At 41.5% G+C, this 17135-nt stretch overlaps 3 protein-coding genes and 1 long non-coding RNA gene across 6 annotated transcripts; 1 reads left to right on the top strand and 3 right to left on the bottom strand.

Moving 5' to 3' along the window:
- Window positions 1–73: 73 nt before the first annotated feature.
- Window positions 74–2776, bottom strand: LOC117584703 (phospholipase A1 member A). The gene is made up of 5 exons (XM_034273744.1): window positions 2526–2776; window positions 2064–2196; window positions 1635–1997; window positions 1146–1577; window positions 74–1090 (listed from the first exon to the last, which is right to left on the bottom strand). The coding sequence occupies exons 2-5, from the start codon at window positions 2098–2100 to the stop codon at window positions 483–485; spliced, it is 1440 nt and encodes a 479-aa protein (XP_034129635.1). The 5' UTR covers window positions 2101–2196; window positions 2526–2776; the 3' UTR covers window positions 74–482.
- Window positions 2777–2840: 64 nt separating this feature from the next.
- On the bottom strand, window positions 2841–5418 carry LOC117584701. The gene has a single exon (XM_034273737.1). The coding sequence runs from the start codon at window positions 5294–5296 to the stop codon at window positions 3365–3367; it is 1932 nt and encodes a 643-aa protein (XP_034129628.1). The 5' UTR covers window positions 5297–5418; the 3' UTR covers window positions 2841–3364.
- A 1403-nt stretch (window positions 5419–6821) lies between these two features.
- Window positions 6822–10583, top strand: LOC117584706. 2 transcript variants are annotated; one of them, XR_004573861.1, is made up of 5 exons: window positions 6822–6935; window positions 7467–7610; window positions 8892–9192; window positions 9974–10095; window positions 10170–10583. It is a non-coding gene; the product is annotated as an uncharacterized LOC117584706 (long non-coding RNA). The 2 variants fall into 2 exon arrangements; XR_004573862.1 differs by lacking the exons at window positions 6822–6935; window positions 7467–7610 and adding an exon at window positions 8722–8815.
- Window positions 10584–11763: 1180 nt separating this feature from the next.
- On the bottom strand, window positions 11764–17049 carry LOC117584345 (hydroxysteroid dehydrogenase-like protein 1). Of its 2 annotated transcripts, XM_034273178.1 has the most exons (6): window positions 16903–17049; window positions 15002–15215; window positions 13148–13270; window positions 12971–13081; window positions 12036–12484; window positions 11764–11983 (listed from the first exon to the last, which is right to left on the bottom strand). In XM_034273178.1, exons 2-6 carry the CDS (start codon window positions 15177–15179, stop codon window positions 11864–11866), a joined length of 981 nt encoding a protein of 326 aa, XP_034129069.1. In that variant the 5' UTR covers window positions 15180–15215; window positions 16903–17049; the 3' UTR covers window positions 11764–11863. The 2 variants fall into 2 exon arrangements, with proteins under 2 accessions (XP_034129069.1, XP_034129068.1); XM_034273177.1 differs by lacking the exon at window positions 16903–17049 and having other exon boundaries at window positions 15002–15453.
- Between the last annotated feature and the right edge of the window lie 86 nt (window positions 17050–17135).

Raw genomic sequence — 17135 nt, 5'->3', positions numbered from 1 at the left:
ACTGCGTTTCACAACTATAAGCGCAAGCACAATCCACTTTTCAATTCAGTTTTGGAACTTTGAAATTGTCAATTAAGGAATTAAACAAAAATAATGTTACTGAAGGCTATTAATCCCCCCCCAAATGGTACTTTGCCTACCAATCTTTAAGCTCTAAATTATATGTCCTTAATCAATTTTTGTATTTTTTATATATGTATTGTATTTACAAAATCATTTATCATTTACTGTTTTTTATTAAACTAATTTATTTATTAACAAAAATTATTGTTCTAGGGCTCAGGAATACATAGATCTATGTTAAAATGCTGCATGATTAAACCTCAATTAAGTTATAATCTCACGCATAGTGTGTACATATAGTTTTGAAACGCACTGTACTTGCATTTTTTGGATCTTCACCTCACAATGAAGGAATTAATGATTGGAAGGAATGGAGGGGGCAAGGGTGGAATTGAACTAACACTAATACGATCTTGGGGCTACTTCAACTTTGGAAGAGCGAAAATATTATTTTCCATAATGCCATACGTGAGATTCCTTCGATAATCCCACCAGTCCAAGGTTGGAGGCGATTGTGTGGACAGCTGGCGATCATCTGTATCAATGAATTCCACCAAATCCTGCTCCTCCACGGATTCATCGTCATCGTTTTCCTTGTTCTCCGGACTAAAGCTGGTCCAGTGCTCATAGGGATCTCGGCCACTGGGCGACATTGCCAGATTGTTGAAGTTGGCCGCCAGTTTGCCAAACTGATCGATGTGCTGCAGCAGGGGATCCACACTCTGATTGGGCGGTGCCTTCAGATGATTCGGAGGAGCACGCATATGCGGCTGCTTGGCCCCCAGTGTTGGCAGATCCGTCCACTTGCCCAAGGCATAGGGAGAACTGTCATTGGTGTCGATCATAAACATGCCCCGAGTTGTGGAACGAATGTTGTCACCAGCTTCCAGCAGGAAGTTCGTGGGTGGACACATACCGAGCAGGTAAGAGATGTATCCGCTGCATGCCCAGCCCCAGAAACCTTTGGGCGAGCGTATGGACTCCAGGAAGTAGGCAGGAGCACGCTGATGACTGCAGGCAAATGAATCTACAAATGAACCAACGTTTATCTTCAAGTTGAATTCATTTTCTCTGCCACTTACTAATCTTTTGCCCATTACAGCCTGGCTGCATAATGCCTCCATTCATATAGAAATCGGCATGCCCACATCTCTCCAACTTTCCCTGAACGAGAGCATTAGTATGATACACATCCACATATGTGGCATCACTCGGATCCAGCTTGTCCGCATCTCCGGAGGTTATAAACAGCGGCATTGCCGGATCCAAGCCCGTAATTCTGGGCAGCACAAACGAGCTTAGATTTCTCGCTATGTAGTTGGGCAGCTGTGCCCCGAGGGAGAACCCAATTACATGTATATCCGTGTTGCCTGTCTCCACCAGACGCTCCACTAGCTGGGCCGTGCATGTGCCTGCATGTCGAACATTGTGCACGGCACTGATGTAGCAGGGACCCGGCGACAGGACGCTCCAATCCACATAGATAATATTATAATCCGATTTAGAGAGGTATTCTAGGAATAAAGAGGAGTTGGCGTAAATGGCGTACAAATTAGTAATTTCAATCTCACCATCTCGCATTTTCTGTAGAGGATGTAGAAACATATCCGAATTATAGCCATGAATGATGATCTTTGTGGGATGTCGCGGATTGAAGTAGGAGTCTGTCAGGTTGGACTTTTCCAGGCTATCATCGATGTGCAGACATTGTCTATCCATTGGATTATGCCGCGTGTAAATATAATACTTGACATCCGGATCGGGGCAACTTCGGCCCACGACCCACTTGCAGGGCCCCAGAGTAATGTCTCTATTGGCAGGTGAGGACGTGACACTCGTGGGAGCCAGTGTAGATGTGGAGCCAACATCTTCATGGATGGGCAGTGGTTTGCTGGTTGCAAAACTCCTCGTTGAAGCAGCCTGGCAAATGCTGACTGGGGATAAGAGAGATGAGAATTTATTTTCCTGCAATTTCAGTCCACACATTGATCGTTACTCACCCAATGCCAGTCCAACCAATAGATACAAATAATGCATCTTATTCCTTAAAGTTCCGCTTGATATTTCCAGAGACTCAAAACAAAATTTCTTTTAGCGCTTCATGGAGCGCTTGGGCTGAAAACGTTGGAGAAACTGAAGGCCGGCGGGGCAAGTTAATACAATTTTGGCCAAATTGTAATGAGTGGACATGGTCATGGCTATGGGTAATGGTATGAGTGAGAGTACGGGCCATAAAGTGAGAGTTACGGGTGGAAAAGTGAAACCATAAAGAGAATTTCAAGTCAAACGAATGCCTGAGATATTATCTATGATTTTAACACGCGGTTTACACGAGGGAATTTTTACTTAAACATTTACAGAAAGATTTCAATATTAGTGAAAAGAACTTCCAGAACTCTTAAATGCATTCGCACAACAATCAATCTCTCTCATTCTCTCTCTCTCTCTCAAGAGTCACTTACACTCACGAACACTCCGCCGATCCGCTCTGCACTCGCCTACGTGTTTGTGGTTTCAATGGCCAGCAGAATGCGTTTACTGAATGAACACTTTTTTGTTGTTGCCATCGCCAGAGATCACGGCGCACGTACAGAGGCAAGTGTTCGCTTGTCTTTCGAATTTATAGGAACCCCATGTCCAAGTCTTGTGGTAGGCAGTTGTTATCGGGCCTGGCCTTAACCAGAATCTTATACCATTATTGACACAGACTCGCAGCCACAACCCACATAGATATCTCGGTCATTGTCCCGACCCAGGTCAATGAAAACAAATCTGAATGAGATTAACATTTTGGTTGGATTTTACTTTATAGACCACACTCGATGGATACAATTAGGTGTTGTGTGGCTGTCATGGCAAGTGATTTATCGTGATTAGTACATGAATATATATTTATTCTCTCTGCCCAGAAGTGTGTTTTAGCTAACTGGAAGTGTTCCAATTTATAGCCAATACGTGTGTCTAGAACACCCACGATAATTCCCCACCAAATCCAAACAATATATATTCTATATCTATCTCTAAATACATGCATAAATGTGTACCAATAATCTTCTCTACGGAATGTCAAACAAAATGCGAATTAATAGACAGACATACAATATTAATGCACATTTGCCACCCGTGCCACCCATAAATGAACGACATGTGGGCCCAGAGATTGGTAGTTTCGTCAGCTCCATTAAATTATTTATAGGATATGTATTTACATATGTACAAGGCTTAAGGCTGTTCGTATTGAACCGCTCAAATAATACTTAAATAGCTCGAACTTTTATTATATTTATTTAAAATCATTTAATTAATCACACACACTGAGCATACACCTGGCTGGCGGATTCATGGGCTTATCCGGGTCGCACTTGAACGCCTCTTGGAACTCGGGCATATTCAAGTATCCCCGATTCAGTTGGGCGGCAAAGATCTCCGTCTGACGGTTGCACAGCTGCTGTGCCACTGCATAGAAGAGCACCCGATGCGGATCCAGCTGAAAGTACTTCAGCACAAAAGTCTCCGCAAAGGCGAAGCGCTCGCCCTGTAGCCAGAAGCGATAGTCGCGCAGGGTGGCCTGAAAAGAGCGATAAAAGAGAAAGATCTGCCCAATCTCATCCGTGCTGAGTTGCCGGTAGATGGGCGCTAGACGGGAGTCGTAGTGCAGCAGCGACTGTCGCTCCAGGCAGTCCAGGGCGGTGTAGCGTCCGTCGGTGTCCAGCAGCAGATGCGACTGGCGCCACAGCTCCAGGCCCTGGGTGGCATAGTAGTGATAGATGGGTCGATGGAGCGAGAGCAGCACAAAGTGCAGAAAGTGACGCAGAAAGTAGGCCGGACCATTGATATCCTCCTCGTCGATGTAGGGCGAGCTGAAGCTGTGCCGAAGTTGGGCTCGTCTGAGCAGCAGAAGATTCCCATGGAAGGCATTGCTGGAGAAGCCCAGATCCCTGTAGTTATCGTTTAGTTCCGTGATATTGAGGTAGGTCTGAGCATGGGACTGTAGCACTCGGGCCACCTGCAGCTCCTTGCGTTCCACTGAAGCTGGCAGCAGGTGGCCATACCAATCCCTTCGAGACAGAGTCGAGCGTCGCCGCTGCTGGAATCGTGTGGTATGCAGTTGATAGGAGGCCAGTGCCACCTCTCGGCTGACCTGAGGACTCAGGACATGCCACTGCCAGTATTCAGAGTGCAGTAAACGCTCGAACTCCTCGGCCAGTTGGTAGCAATCCGGGTAGAGCAGCTGCTCCTTGGCCTGCCACAGCACATAGTTGTACACGATGCGGGGTTCTGTTTGCCGCAGGACCTGCCACGCTTGGGTTATCTGCTCCACATCCAAAGGGAGTTTTCGAGCCGTCTCCAGCTGCTCCTCCGTGAAGTTGAGTGCTGCGAAAAAGTGCTGAAAGTACTCCATGGTATTGTCGTCGAGAAGGAGCTGCTCTTGATCGGGTCTAAGTGTGGTTCTGCCATTCCTTGTAAGACTCCTCACTAGCGGCAGTTCTCCTCTCATTCCACGGCATAGGATTCGCATCTCGTGGGCGACTATGTGTCCCACATTGCGGTGGCGACCCGCCAGGACATCCGACATACTCGACTGGAACTCCTCCATGCTGGGACAAGGCAGATTCTGTATGGGACTCACATAGATGGTCTGCACGGCAAAGTATATGTTGAGGAGTGTTGGCAGCCCATGCGCCGCCAGCTGAGCGGAGAGAGCGATCCAATTGAGCCTCCCATCCAGCTGCCTGCGCTCCCACTGGTGCCGGAGGAAGGGCCACGTGGAGAGCACTTCGCCATGCTCTCTCAAGAATGGAATCTCCTGCAGCAAACGCTCCCAGTGCGGCAGCTGGGGCCTCACACTCAGCACATGATTCTCCCCTCGGCTACGACACTCCGAGTACAGCTGGGAGATCAGGCGACCTGGCAATGTCTCGAAATTCCCATACTGTGCCGTAAAAAAGCTCATTCGATCTTGTTTGTTGTACAGATACGGTGGCACTTCCTCCTCATCCTCCAGAGATGGCTCAAAGTTACCGCAGGCATGGGCATAGAAGTCATCGCAGGCATCGGCTGAATCATTCTTCATGCGGACCATCTGCCGGAGATTGCTCTTGTAGAGTTGGCCAAAGAATTGCCCCGATTCGATCTCCGACTCTGACTCCGCCTTCTTCGCATTCTTTCCCAGCACCAGCAACGATTTGGTGGCTATAACTAAGCACACGGTTAGCAGTTGCTTCCAGCGCATTATGTTCTAATCGTCCGCTCGTTTCTTTGGTTTCGCGAAAACTGCGCAAAAATTTCGTCTATCCCAGAGAGTGAGAGAGCGACCTCCCGAGACCCTAATGATAAGCCTCGAATGCTGTGCATTGAGCTTAGCTTCTATCAGAGTTCTCCAAGTTCTCGCTGCTCTCCGAGTGCCTCAGTTCCTCACAGCGTAGCCGCCTTGACCTTAAACATTTTTACAATTCTGTTTATGCCTTACATCAGTTGATGACGAAATAAATGAACTCTGTTATTTATAAATATTTATGTGGTAGTGTTTTTGGGTGATTTTCAGCATACAAAATTCAACTAAAATTATTCTAGTGGAAAAAATAATTACGAGTACTCGTTGATTGCCTGTTAGCCCAGTCAAAATTCCTTGACTTTTACGGTCTATAAAAATGAGGGAACATTTTAATTTACTTTGAACCAGCCAGAAACAGAATTTACACAATTTCTGAGTTGATACGAAACATAACGCATACGCCATGTGTTCACAGCTGCAAACATTCTCACGTACAAAACATTAAACGAAATTTTTGGTAAATGCATTTTCAATACATTTATCCATTTGCAATTTAAGAAATATTTTCAAAAGCTTTTTGCAATTTTCAATAATGTCCATCTGATTTCAACAAAGTTCCAGTTCAACTAAGTGAACATTTTCTCACATAATTATTTTGCTAATTAGGTCCAATCTTTTTTTTGCACATAATTATGTCCAAAATATATACATTTAAATAAGTATATACAATGTTTGTCCCATTGTTTTGTTTGTTTTCCGCCATTTGCGCAGTGCATTTTCAAATTGACTTAATGACAAGTGTCAGCTTAGGGGAAAGTGTGTATTTTCTCTTAAGAAGTCATGGACCTGATATATGTATAAATACAGTGTACAGATTTGTGTCGAAATGCGTGTCACAATTGGAATCAATCAATTGCCTGATTGCACAGGCAAAAAAAGGGACATTTCTACATACTACAAGAAATATTTTCCCTTGACGTATTTCCATGACCTCAAAATATTCTCCGTTCTTTTGCACTTGCAAGAGCTTCCAAAATATCAGTCCATCTGTCAATTAGTTGGGAGAAAAATGCTTCAGGTTTTATTTTGTGTTTCGTGTGGCTGAAAATGGAACACCAATATAGTGTGTCTCTGGGTGTGCGAGTATTATTTATAATACGCGTATTGTTATTGCTTGATGGCTGAGCTTCGGATCCGGCCAACGGCTGCTCGAAAACTGTCAAAATGTGCGCCGTAGATTTATTTTATTTATTTTCGATGTTATATCTTAGCGACTTTCCAAAAAGTCTGCACTTGTTGCCCCCTACCATAGCGGCGTCTCATTTTGGCCAATGCTACAGCACGTTTGGCTATATACACAGGAGGCACACACACAAATAGTTGCGGGTATACGAGTATGTGATTCTATATCCACTTGTCAGATCTTCTGGTGGTTGAGTGTGTATGTCAGTGTTTGCAGCTCTCTAAGTATTTCATCTTTTCTTCACAGGGAGGACGGCAAGTGCGTGCCATTCGTGGACGGTTCGGTTTAGTTGAGCCAAAGGCTTTCACCAGTTAATAGCACGAAATTGTGTCTCCCCCAAAAAAGAAATCAAAGGTAAACCAGGAGCAAACTCAATGGATCTGTGCGACCTCATCTACGTTTAGCAGTTCCTCCTCAATTAATGAAAAAATCTAAAATCGAATTCAAGTGTGCCGTGTTCATAAATATTTGTATCAATTCTTTTATTTGTTGGAACTGTTCCAATCTATAAAACCTGGAATTATTCCCATCTATATAGACAGGCGGTTCTTTGATTGTATAAAGAAAAGAAACCTCGAAGAGATATAAAGAAAAGATATGAAGAGACTTCTAGTTTTTATATATTCCATATGGCTGTGATATCTGTCTTTATATAAACATCTTTTTATATAAAATATAATATAATTTTATTAGATTTGCTTATTTACAAAGAACAAAATGATATGTGTTTTCCCGGAATTTATGGCCGCCTTTGAATGTTTATATCAAATTAAAATTCTCACGCGCCGTATAAAAACAGACTTTCACATATTTTCCTGTATATATTTGCAACCTTTGTCGTCTGGCTTCCTTCCAAACGTATATTAAAAACAATATTTCTTTCAGCAAAACCAATCAATATGAGCGAAGCAAAGAACCTCATGACCACCTTCGGCATCCTGGCCTTCCTGCTCTTCTGCCTGTACCTCATCTATGCAGTATTGTAGACACACAGGGCCCACTAGGAGGTCCTTAGAGCGGGAATATGGGGTAAGAATTGTGATGAAATGGCTGCTGTAGTGTCCTACTGGACGAATTTAAGTGGGAAATATTTATTAACTTTAAGTCGGGAACTCTGTGCTGAACTCACGACTCTTTGGTTAGAAGACTTTCTGTGGTTGAAGGATTCTCACCTAATAATTATATAGATAGATCTCAATCCGGGAATAACATTCCAGATTAAATCGCTGTTGGTATTTTTAAGTTAGAAAATAAATTTCTTAGTTTTTTAATAGCCCGCGAGTCCCTGAAACGACTTCTCCATTGCCATAATAATTATATGAAATGAACATTCGTCTAACAAACATCAAAAACAACACCATATTGGTGCTAGTTTCGAAAATAATTTCAGTTTCTATATGCAAGAATCCAATTAGCCAAAAATCAATATCAATCAATTCAATCAACAATCAAACTCATTAAGACCAAAAATTGTGCATAAACTCAATGAGGGCACCGTGACCGTGATTTGTAATGTTTGATGTGGAATGAGAAATTTCAAGATTTCATCAATATTTGGATACATTGCGGCAGCAAACAAGCGAATCCATTCGATGGTTGAAAGTAAATACAAATATATATCTTGAGGCAACAAACAGGCTGCTGGAGAAAATGCCGCTCTCTGCCCACCGATAGATTACGTCCTCCATGAACCACAGAAAAATAAACAAAATTATTTGGAAAATGTTTTCAAATGACAAGGTCCACGAATCATATTCTGAGAGAGAAGCCAATTTGTCCAGTAAATGAATAATTGCTGAATGAGAGACAGAGAGAGAGAGAGAGAGAGACATAGATGAAGTTAAATCCCATGGAATCCAAGCGTATATATCTTGAATATGTACCAAACTATAAGCTAAATATATGTATACGTACCCGCTGCTGTGGGTGCATAAAAATGTGGGAAATATTTGTGCCGCAGCGAAGAAAATATGAGCAACAACTGGACACCCATACAAGCCCGATCAAAATATCTGAATATATGCATGTTTTATATATATCTTTGAATATACTCTACATATAATCCATTCTATGGGCGTGCGTGTGTCTTCTGGTAGAGCAATAGTTCCAAGCGCTGGCCAACATTTTGTGGAGAAGCGGATTCAGATCCGAAAATTCAGAGTCTCAGTTATTGCGTGCCTTTAGCTACGAACGGTTGGACCAGTCGCCCAATAAAATTAGCTATACCCCTAAAAGTGTGTGTTTTTGTGTGCCAATAGGATTGCATTTTAACTCAATTAATTCCACATTTTTTCCCATTGTAATCATCAGAAACCAACAACAACAACAACAACCCAATCAAAATGAATGAGGCCAGAAGTTTGTTCACCACCTTCCTGATCCTGGCCTTTTTGCTGTTCCTGCTCTATGCCTTCTACGAAGCCGCATTCTAAACAACCCACCCCACCCACCCATCAACCCAATCAATCATCAATAAATCAAGGATAGCTTACATGTTGAATTTCAATTCCAAGCCAAATCAATGAACAACTTGTGGCCTAGGAGGAGTTTTAGGACCTTACGCGTTTAAGATGTTAGCATTTAATGGATTTCTACTAGTAACCTAAGCCAGGTGAGTCCCATCTTAGTAAGTGCTGCGCCTAATTAAGTCAATTACGCCCACGCAAGTCGAATAAAAAATCGTTCGAAATGCCAAGCGGACAGAGGGAGAAACCTTGAGAGAACCTCAAGCGATCGTTGAAAATTTCTTGGCAGCCGCCGTTTGGCACTGGCAGCTCGATAATAATTTCCAAAAAGAATAAATAGATTTCCTTGTTCTATTTTTTAACGACAACATTTCGACATGGCCCACTAAACACCTTCCTGCCCCACTCAACCTCTCGCTTCCCCTGAGACACATTAAAAATCGTTTTCACACTGAATTCTTCCAAATGTTTCACTCTGATATTTCGCAATTTTGTGCTTCAAATCTTGCCTGAAATTTCCTCAATGCGACAGAAGCATAAAAATGTTCAAAGACATTTTTTATGGTCAGAATTTATGATACGCTGAAGGTGGAAAATTATAATTAATTTTTATTAAATATTTCCCAAACTTTGTTGCGATGGCAAAAATGCAATATTCAGCGAAAATTAATACAGAAAAGAGACCAAATCCCTCAATGAATTATCTTGAACTAAAAATAAACCTTGAAGAGATTATGGCCATTGTTTATGCCAATTCGACCACTTGAATAAACAAAACGCAAATCAAAGGCGAAAGTAAAAGCGAAAATATATTTAAGTCCCAAAACCGTTTTCAATTGCAAACAATCTTTCAATCTGTGAGTTATGGTACACCCAATGTACATACATACATGTGTAGTATTTAACAAAATAATTCCCACATTGCAGATGACGTCAAAGCCACCAGCTGCCCCATGTCAGGCCCCTCGATTAGTTTAGCACGGTTCTCAGGGGGCTCGGCAACATCAGCATTATCATTATGATGATGTATGGTCCACCCATGCTGAGAGGTAAGTACCAGTGAATGCAATTTCCCGCCGATTCGGCTCACTTATGGACAAATAATTTTGTATTTTTTTTTTAGAGCTGCGCAACAGCGATCCCTTCTCAAGGCTCTGGCGGCCACGGCGTCATTTGTTCTAATCATAAATTTTATTTTATGATTTCTTTTTCGTTTACGTTTTGCAATGAGATTGACTTAATTTACAATTTATAGACCATGATGTACAGTAAATGCCAACGACAACAGCAACAGCAACAGCAGCAAGAACAACAGCAACAACCATCAATAAGAACATTCAAGAATTTTGTTATAATTTCATTGCTTAGCCACAAATTTATTTTGCATTCGTATTTAGTAAGACTTACATAATTGTATAACTGCATTTTACTGGACTTTGATTTAATTTATTGTCAATAACAAACGTATGCAACAAAACAACAAAAGCAACAACAACAGCAACCTACTGCAGGAATAAAAGCAAAACCTAGAAACAAAGGAAAGAAAATGTTTTATTATTTGTGACCAAAGAAAGATCGTTTCCAAGATCGAGTGAGAGAAATATTCTTTTGAAAGTAAGGAGCCTGGAGACTTTTTTGTTCAGATTCACACATATGTATGTATTTATGTATGTAAATCCAGACATTTTTACATACGGACCGGACCATACGAAAAAGCTGAACAAAACAGCATATTTTTGGGGGCGCAGCTATAATTATTGTCATTTTTTGAATGCAAGCAAAACGTTGCCAACATCTTCAGTACTTGAGTCAAAAACTGAATTAAACCTGGATATTATTTTTGAGCCATGCCTTTTTATCAATCAATCAAGAAAACATTTTGTATTATTTTTCCAAGTAATTCAATAAGCCAGTACCAAGTTCTGCTGGTGGTTCCCCATGACACAATAATCGGCAACTTACATTGTTAAATCCCCTCGGGTCATAATTGTGGGCAGTTCCTCAAAAAGATCAATGAGTGGCTTCCCTTTGAACCACCCGAAACTTATTTGCATGCAACATTGAAGCCTAAATTTCTGCTAAAAAAGGTTACAATGAAAAAATGCACAAAAAATAAACACAAAGCGTAGCACAAAGTGGATGCAATGAAGCGAAGCCAGCGTCATCTCTGGGCTTTTTGGAGGCTTCCTCGCTTCCGTCTGCTGTAGGCTCTATACCGCTTTGTCGGTCAGTAGTTTCGCACTCGTGCTGGCCAACCGGTTTGAACGACCCACTGATCACCCCCAGCTTTTCAGCAAAACAAAATTGCATTGGTTATGCAATCCAAAAGAGTTTTTATCCGCATGTACGATCCGTAGCTCCATGCATTTTGGCAATTGATTTGGCCAGCCGGTTTTTTCACTTCTCTTCTTTTACCACAAGCAACATCGCAGACGGTGGGTATGCAGATTTTTTAAAACATCTTTCAGCGGTTTTATGCCACTTTAGTAATGGCGAATTTTATGCATTTTTTATTTCATTCGAGGTCTTGAACCCCTTAAGCCCTGATCTACTCTGAATTGGTCTGATGTTGCTTGAAATTTTGCTAAGGACTCGGCTTTATAAATCCAAAATGTGTTTTAAAAGTTACAAATTCATTTCGTGTATGTGAGAGTGGAAATTATGCATCTGGCAGCATTGCAATCGCAGGATTTAAGCTTAATTTATTCTGATTCCTCTTTGCTTTGTACAAAATTAATTATATTTTTATTTAAACTACTAACCAAATATATACATGACTTGTAACACAGTTGATGTGAGGACGACTCAAACACACAGTTAAGTCGCCAACTTCTCTTTCCTCGCCTTCTGCTCAAGAGCATCGGATCTCAGGCGAGTGGAGAGCAGATGAGAAAACACCATGCGAAGGCGAATGGGAGCCAACTTCATAAAGAAGTACTGGAAGAAAATATATAAATATATAGATCTGCATAAATATTTCAGAGCTTACCTGTACGCTGTGTGTCCAGAAGCCATTGGTCTCGCTCGTCTTGCCCAGGGTAAAGACGGCAGATCGGGAATAGCTGGAGGCATTCGGGAAGATCAAACCGCCGTCCATGACACGATCGGAGTAGGCGTTCATCTTGGTGACCACAAAGCCGGGCAGCACCAGCTGTACGTCAATATTGTGGGAGGCTACCTCACGTTCTAGCGCCCTGGTGAAGTAGGTTATGAACGCCTTGCTGGCACCATAGGCAGTCAGATAGGGCAGTGGGGTAAGCTCCGAGGAGGAGCCCAGGTTGACGATGGCACCGCGGCGTGCGGCCTTCATTCTTGGCAGCAGCTTGCGGGTGAGCATCAACACAGATCCAATGTTGACAGTCATCAGGTTCCAGAGCAGATCCTCGCTCACTTCTTCATAGTTGTCGGGGTGCTCGTACATCATGCCCACATTGTTAACTGCAAGATACAGAGTGGGAAATTAATTTCCATGTTCAAGATCAATGTCAGGTCGTATCAGAAAATGCCTTGAAGCACGAACAAGGTTGTGTTTCTATCTGTATCTGTGCGTGTATCTATGCATCTTTTCCGCCAGACGCAATGAAAATGTAAATTGCTGAAGCGCGTCAAAGCGTTTATGAATTTTTGGCAACTAAAATTCCAACCACATCCAGCGATCCGATGTACTTGAACGCCGCCTAAGCAACTCCACTCTTCGTCTCGCCAATAGACCAAAAAAAGAGGCATTATAATTGCAAGCAATTATTATTATTATTATATGACATTGACAGAAACATAAAAAACCCGAGGGGGGGCAACAAAACAAACCCGAACACACACAAATAAAAAGCCACTCTGTTGATTGCCATTTGCTACTGTGGACAATGATGAAGCACTTGTCTGACCCAGTGCGACAGTGCCACTGCCTATGTACCCCGTACTCACCCAATATTCCCACTTCGATGCCGGCCAGCTCCTTCTCTATGTGCTCGTATATCTCGCGACCCTTGACAAAGTCCGCCACTATCCATTTGGTCTTTATTTTGTATTGGCTCTCTGTAATAAAAAAGTATGTAAATTATTTAGGCTGCAAGCATAGAGCTTGATTTGGTTTGAGCTTACCGATCTCATTGGTGACTGCAATCAGCTTCTCCTTGGTGCGAGAGACAAGCACCAGATTGAGGCCCTGACGAGCCAACTCTCTGGCATATTCCTTGCCAATGCCATCTGTGGCACCCGTAACGACTGTGAAGTGAAAGGCAAGGATGAGCGAAGGTTGTGTATAATGTTTGTTTGAGTAGTTTTCCGTGGGAAATGGTTGGTTATAAGCAAAGGAAAACAAAGAACGATCTCGCTGAAAGGTCACTAAGCATGACTTTTGACTTTAAGCACAACTGCAACTGCCTCTAAGAGACTCAAACGCTGGAAACGGAAGAATTTTAATTAAAGATCAATAATTTGGCAATTTTGACAAAATCTCTGTACAAAATCTCCAAAAAATTAGCATGTGTCTGCTAATTGGCTCGTTTTATTTTGGTTTGCTGTCTTTTAATGACTTTGCTTCACCAGTTGCCAGTTTACACCGAGACCAATGCTTGCCGGTGGTGGTTGTCGAAACCAATGCAAACATTATGAATGGTCACAATAGAAGTACTGGCAGAAGCGAAACCTGTTCGGTAGTGCCGGCTTCAGGCCGGCTTGGGTTACCAAATATTTGTGCAACGGAAACATGACCAGCAACATGCCATCGATTGTTGCGCTTGCGTGTTGAAAGATAATCGTGAATGGGGCAAGTTTGGCTTGCAGCTTGATTCGTGAATACTCAGCCTTTCGAGGCATGAAAATATTCATAATTCAATTAGGCTAAATATGCAGAATTCGCACAAGACGATCACGATCACCCACTGGGTGACCATTGAAGGTTAATTTTTAATTTAAAGCAATAAGCGCGGGAAAGCGACAGTCAAGTTAACATTCGTTCATGAAGAAGCACAAGACTGAAAGCGAAATCGTACAATAACAACAAACTTAACAATAAAGAAATGAACATATAAATGTGGAGGAAAAAATCGCAAACCGAAACCGGCTTTGAGTTTCGAGTTGAATGACTTTTGCTGCTCTATAAACTGAAATATCAACAAAGCTTTTGCAATTTGATTATACTATTAGCCAACTAAAGTAAAAGAAGTGTTTGACAAAATGGGAAACTTGATGCTACGGAAAAGTCTATTCATCAGGAAGAATCTATAAAAATATATGAAACTTTAGAGCCACGAAATTGAGAGTAACTTAATATCAAGGGAGATGTGAAGCTAAATGAAAACGAAAGTGAAAGAAATTAAAACTAACGCCTATTTATACGACATTAAAAGAAAATAACGTAGAGGATAATATTTGTTTATTTAATGCAAATATAAAAGCTTTAGAGTCAGTCACCAAAAGCAAGTTAATCGATCAATCTAATGGGGATAACGATGTGTGAAAATTTCACTATCTTATACTGACGAGAGAGACGAGACGTACATATAAATTACAAACGAACAGGAAGAGCGCTCTCTTCTATTAGGCTAATGATTTGAAAGAATAAAACTCACGAAATTCTTATTAAATGTGGGAATTGTGAGCTATTACAGAGATTGATTGAATGCAAACGCCATTTACATAATAATCAAGTATTAGGCATAAGCGTATGATTGGCCACAGAATGAGCTAATGATGTGTGATTTAGGAATTTTATAGATAATGTAAGCATAGTACATAGGAGTATGTATAGATTCAGCCCTCACTCTAGTCCTAGGGTAAACAATTTGCATTTCAAACAAATTCAACAAGCACAAGCAACGAAATCAAAATAAACTGTTGCCGTGGGTTCAAGCAAATATGCAAATATCGATGCAAATATATGCCTACATATGTACATGCATACTTATGCAGGAAGCGTGAAAGTTTTGCATCACTGATGATTATACAACTCACCTGCCCATTTGCCATACTTTTCGAGCAAAGTCTTTGGTAATTGGGGCTGGAAATACGGTTCCAGCACGGCCTTGATGATCCCCACCAATGATCTGAAGTTCTCGTAGAGGAAGGCGACAATCGTTAGAATCCCAACAGTGTAGATGAAGCCGGTGATAAGTTCCAAAATCGATGCCATTCTTAGCAGTTTGTATATTGTTGATTCCAGTACTGGCTGCATGGTTAAGAGAGTTCTCCTTTTATAGTAAAACGGGTAAGTCGGGTCGGTGATAACAGAAAGTGTGGATTGGATTGCAGTGGCTTGTGGAACGTATGCCTATCACTTGGCACTCTTTGGATTATATTGCTCTTATCTGTATAAATACAAAATCGGCGTCTCATTCGCGCACTCTGGACATTGCCTCTTTGCCGTGGCACAAGTTGTAACTTTGAGCGCGGATCACGCACTGAATGGATCCAACGCGGCTTCGTTCGTCGGACACCGATTGGAGCTTTAATTTTTCGGCTTTCGGGCCTCGGGCAACCAGTAACAATTGTAAAAAAAAAAGCGACTTACCACAGCGGCAGCAGCAGCGCAGTAAAAGAGCCACCAGACGACTGCAGTTTCTGCCTCTTTTGCATGGTTTTACACAGTTTTCGTCGGTTCATTATATCATAAACTTTTTTGTGGCTTTTACTGTTTTGCTGTCGAGTGCTTAGAGGTTGGTGTAAAGATTACGAAAATCCCCGCGTCTTCAAATTTAATTACCATGAGGGACAGCTGACCCAAAGACATCTGTCACTCGCTCTCCAACATGAGACTTTTCCACCATGGAAAATTGAAGCAATTTTCGGTTCATTTGCTAAGTGCATAATGAGCTTACTTGTGGCGTAGAACTAATTGAAAACAATTAAGCGACAGATGCCAGAAATTGTCCGCTGACATGCAATGACCCGTCTCCACCTGAGGCGGCTCTTTTTTTTTCTACATATTCCTATACTCGTACTCGTACTCGAGTACTCTATTTAATTAGCTTTTTTTTTGTGCGTGTCAAATGTGTCAATCTGCGTAAAGGGATCTGGAATAATTATAGGTTTTGGGGAAGTCTATGTCTGAAAATCTTGCTGTGCCCTTGAACGTTTCCTGATTTTTGTGGGTCATGTTTTAGGGAATGGATTATGGAACATTCTGTATCAATTGTTTACATAGCTCACATTTATTTATGTTCATTTACTTGTTTCACATAATCTTTTCGTGCATTCTGCTGGTCATTCTCTCATTCATTTAACCTTTCTCCTTTGTACTATCGTTTATCATTTCAATGCCACTGCAGTATTTATTTGTAGCTTATCAACCACGGAACCAAAGACACATTTCCCACAAACAACAACAAAGTACACACTAATATTTCAAAGTGCATTTTCAGTTGACGACACAACGGAAGGCTTCAATGGCTTTGATGAATATTAAATTAACTTTTACTTGACCGTTTACACTTTCCGGCTAGCAAAAAAAACACATTGGGAAGGCAAATATTGGTTGTAATTTGTGCAAATGTTGGGTTAATGTGTTTTGCAATTAAGTACATTTTGGGATTGTATCTCGAGATTTCGAGATTTTAGTGATCATTTGACAAGAAATGTTTATTTGCCATGTATTCAGTTGCTTTGCCGGTTTTTAACAGGAGAAATAAAAGTTACAGACAAAGTAACGTCATTATTTGTTGACTTATTTAATTTGTCGTTAATTTTTGACATGATTTTATTATTCACAATCTGTATCGACTCAGTCTTATGTATTTAGCACTCTCACTTGTTGTTTCCTTTCAAGCTGTGAGAGGCATTTCTCCAAAATGTTTAATGAAATATATGTACCAGAAGATACTTGTTTTTAAAACCTTAGATGCATTTTTCAAACTCACGTTCAAGGAACACAATGAATACAAATGTTGAACACCAAATGCAAAATCAATATTAGCGCGTCGCTGTCCCTGCCCTGCCGGTCTGGACAGCACTTTCTAGCAGAATGAATTCGCTGCTGGGCGGCAGGCGACGCGACGACGGGCCATAGCTAGTCGGGCTATGGGTTTCCATACTTATTGATTGAGGGAATGCGTGCTCACTTTTCAATGCTGATTTAAACAATTTTTTAATC

This window comes from Drosophila guanche, unplaced genomic scaffold, assembly GCF_900245975.1.
Source record: "Drosophila guanche unplaced genomic scaffold, DGUA_6, whole genome shotgun sequence".
Taxonomy (NCBI): domain Eukaryota; kingdom Metazoa; phylum Arthropoda; class Insecta; order Diptera; family Drosophilidae; genus Drosophila; species Drosophila guanche.
This window is presented reverse-complemented; position numbering and strand designations above follow the sequence as displayed.

What these genes read in the sequence shown, in the direction of transcription:
- LOC117584703 (XM_034273744.1), bottom strand. Translation starts at nt 2,100, where the DNA reads ATGCATTATTTGTATCTATTGGTTGGACTGGCATTGG. An exon ending in TCTACAGAAAATGCGAGATG is followed by an intron (nt 1,578 to 1,634) that starts GTGAGATTGAAA and finishes CTTTATTCCTAG; the next exon opens with AATACCTCTCTAAATCGGAT. An exon ending in CTGTAATGGGCAAAAGATTA is followed by an intron (nt 1,091 to 1,145) that starts GTAAGTGGCAGA and finishes GTTCATTTGTAG; the next exon opens with ATTCATTTGCCTGCAGTCAT.
- LOC117584345 (XM_034273177.1), bottom strand. Translation starts at nt 15,221, where the DNA reads ATGCAGCCAGTACTGGAATCAACAATATACAAACTGCTAAGAATGGCA. An exon ending in AAAGTATGGCAAATGGGCAG is followed by an intron (nt 13,271 to 15,001) that starts GTGAGTTGTATA and finishes TTCACTTCACAG; the next exon opens with TCGTTACGGGTGCCACAGAT. An exon ending in TGCAGTCACCAATGAGATCG is followed by an intron (nt 13,082 to 13,147) that starts GTAAGCTCAAAC and finishes TTTTTATTACAG; the next exon opens with AGAGCCAATACAAAATAAAG.
- LOC117584701 (XM_034273737.1), bottom strand. Translation starts at nt 5,296, where the DNA reads ATGCGCTGGAAGCAACTGCTAACCGTGTGCTTAGTTATAGCCACCAAA.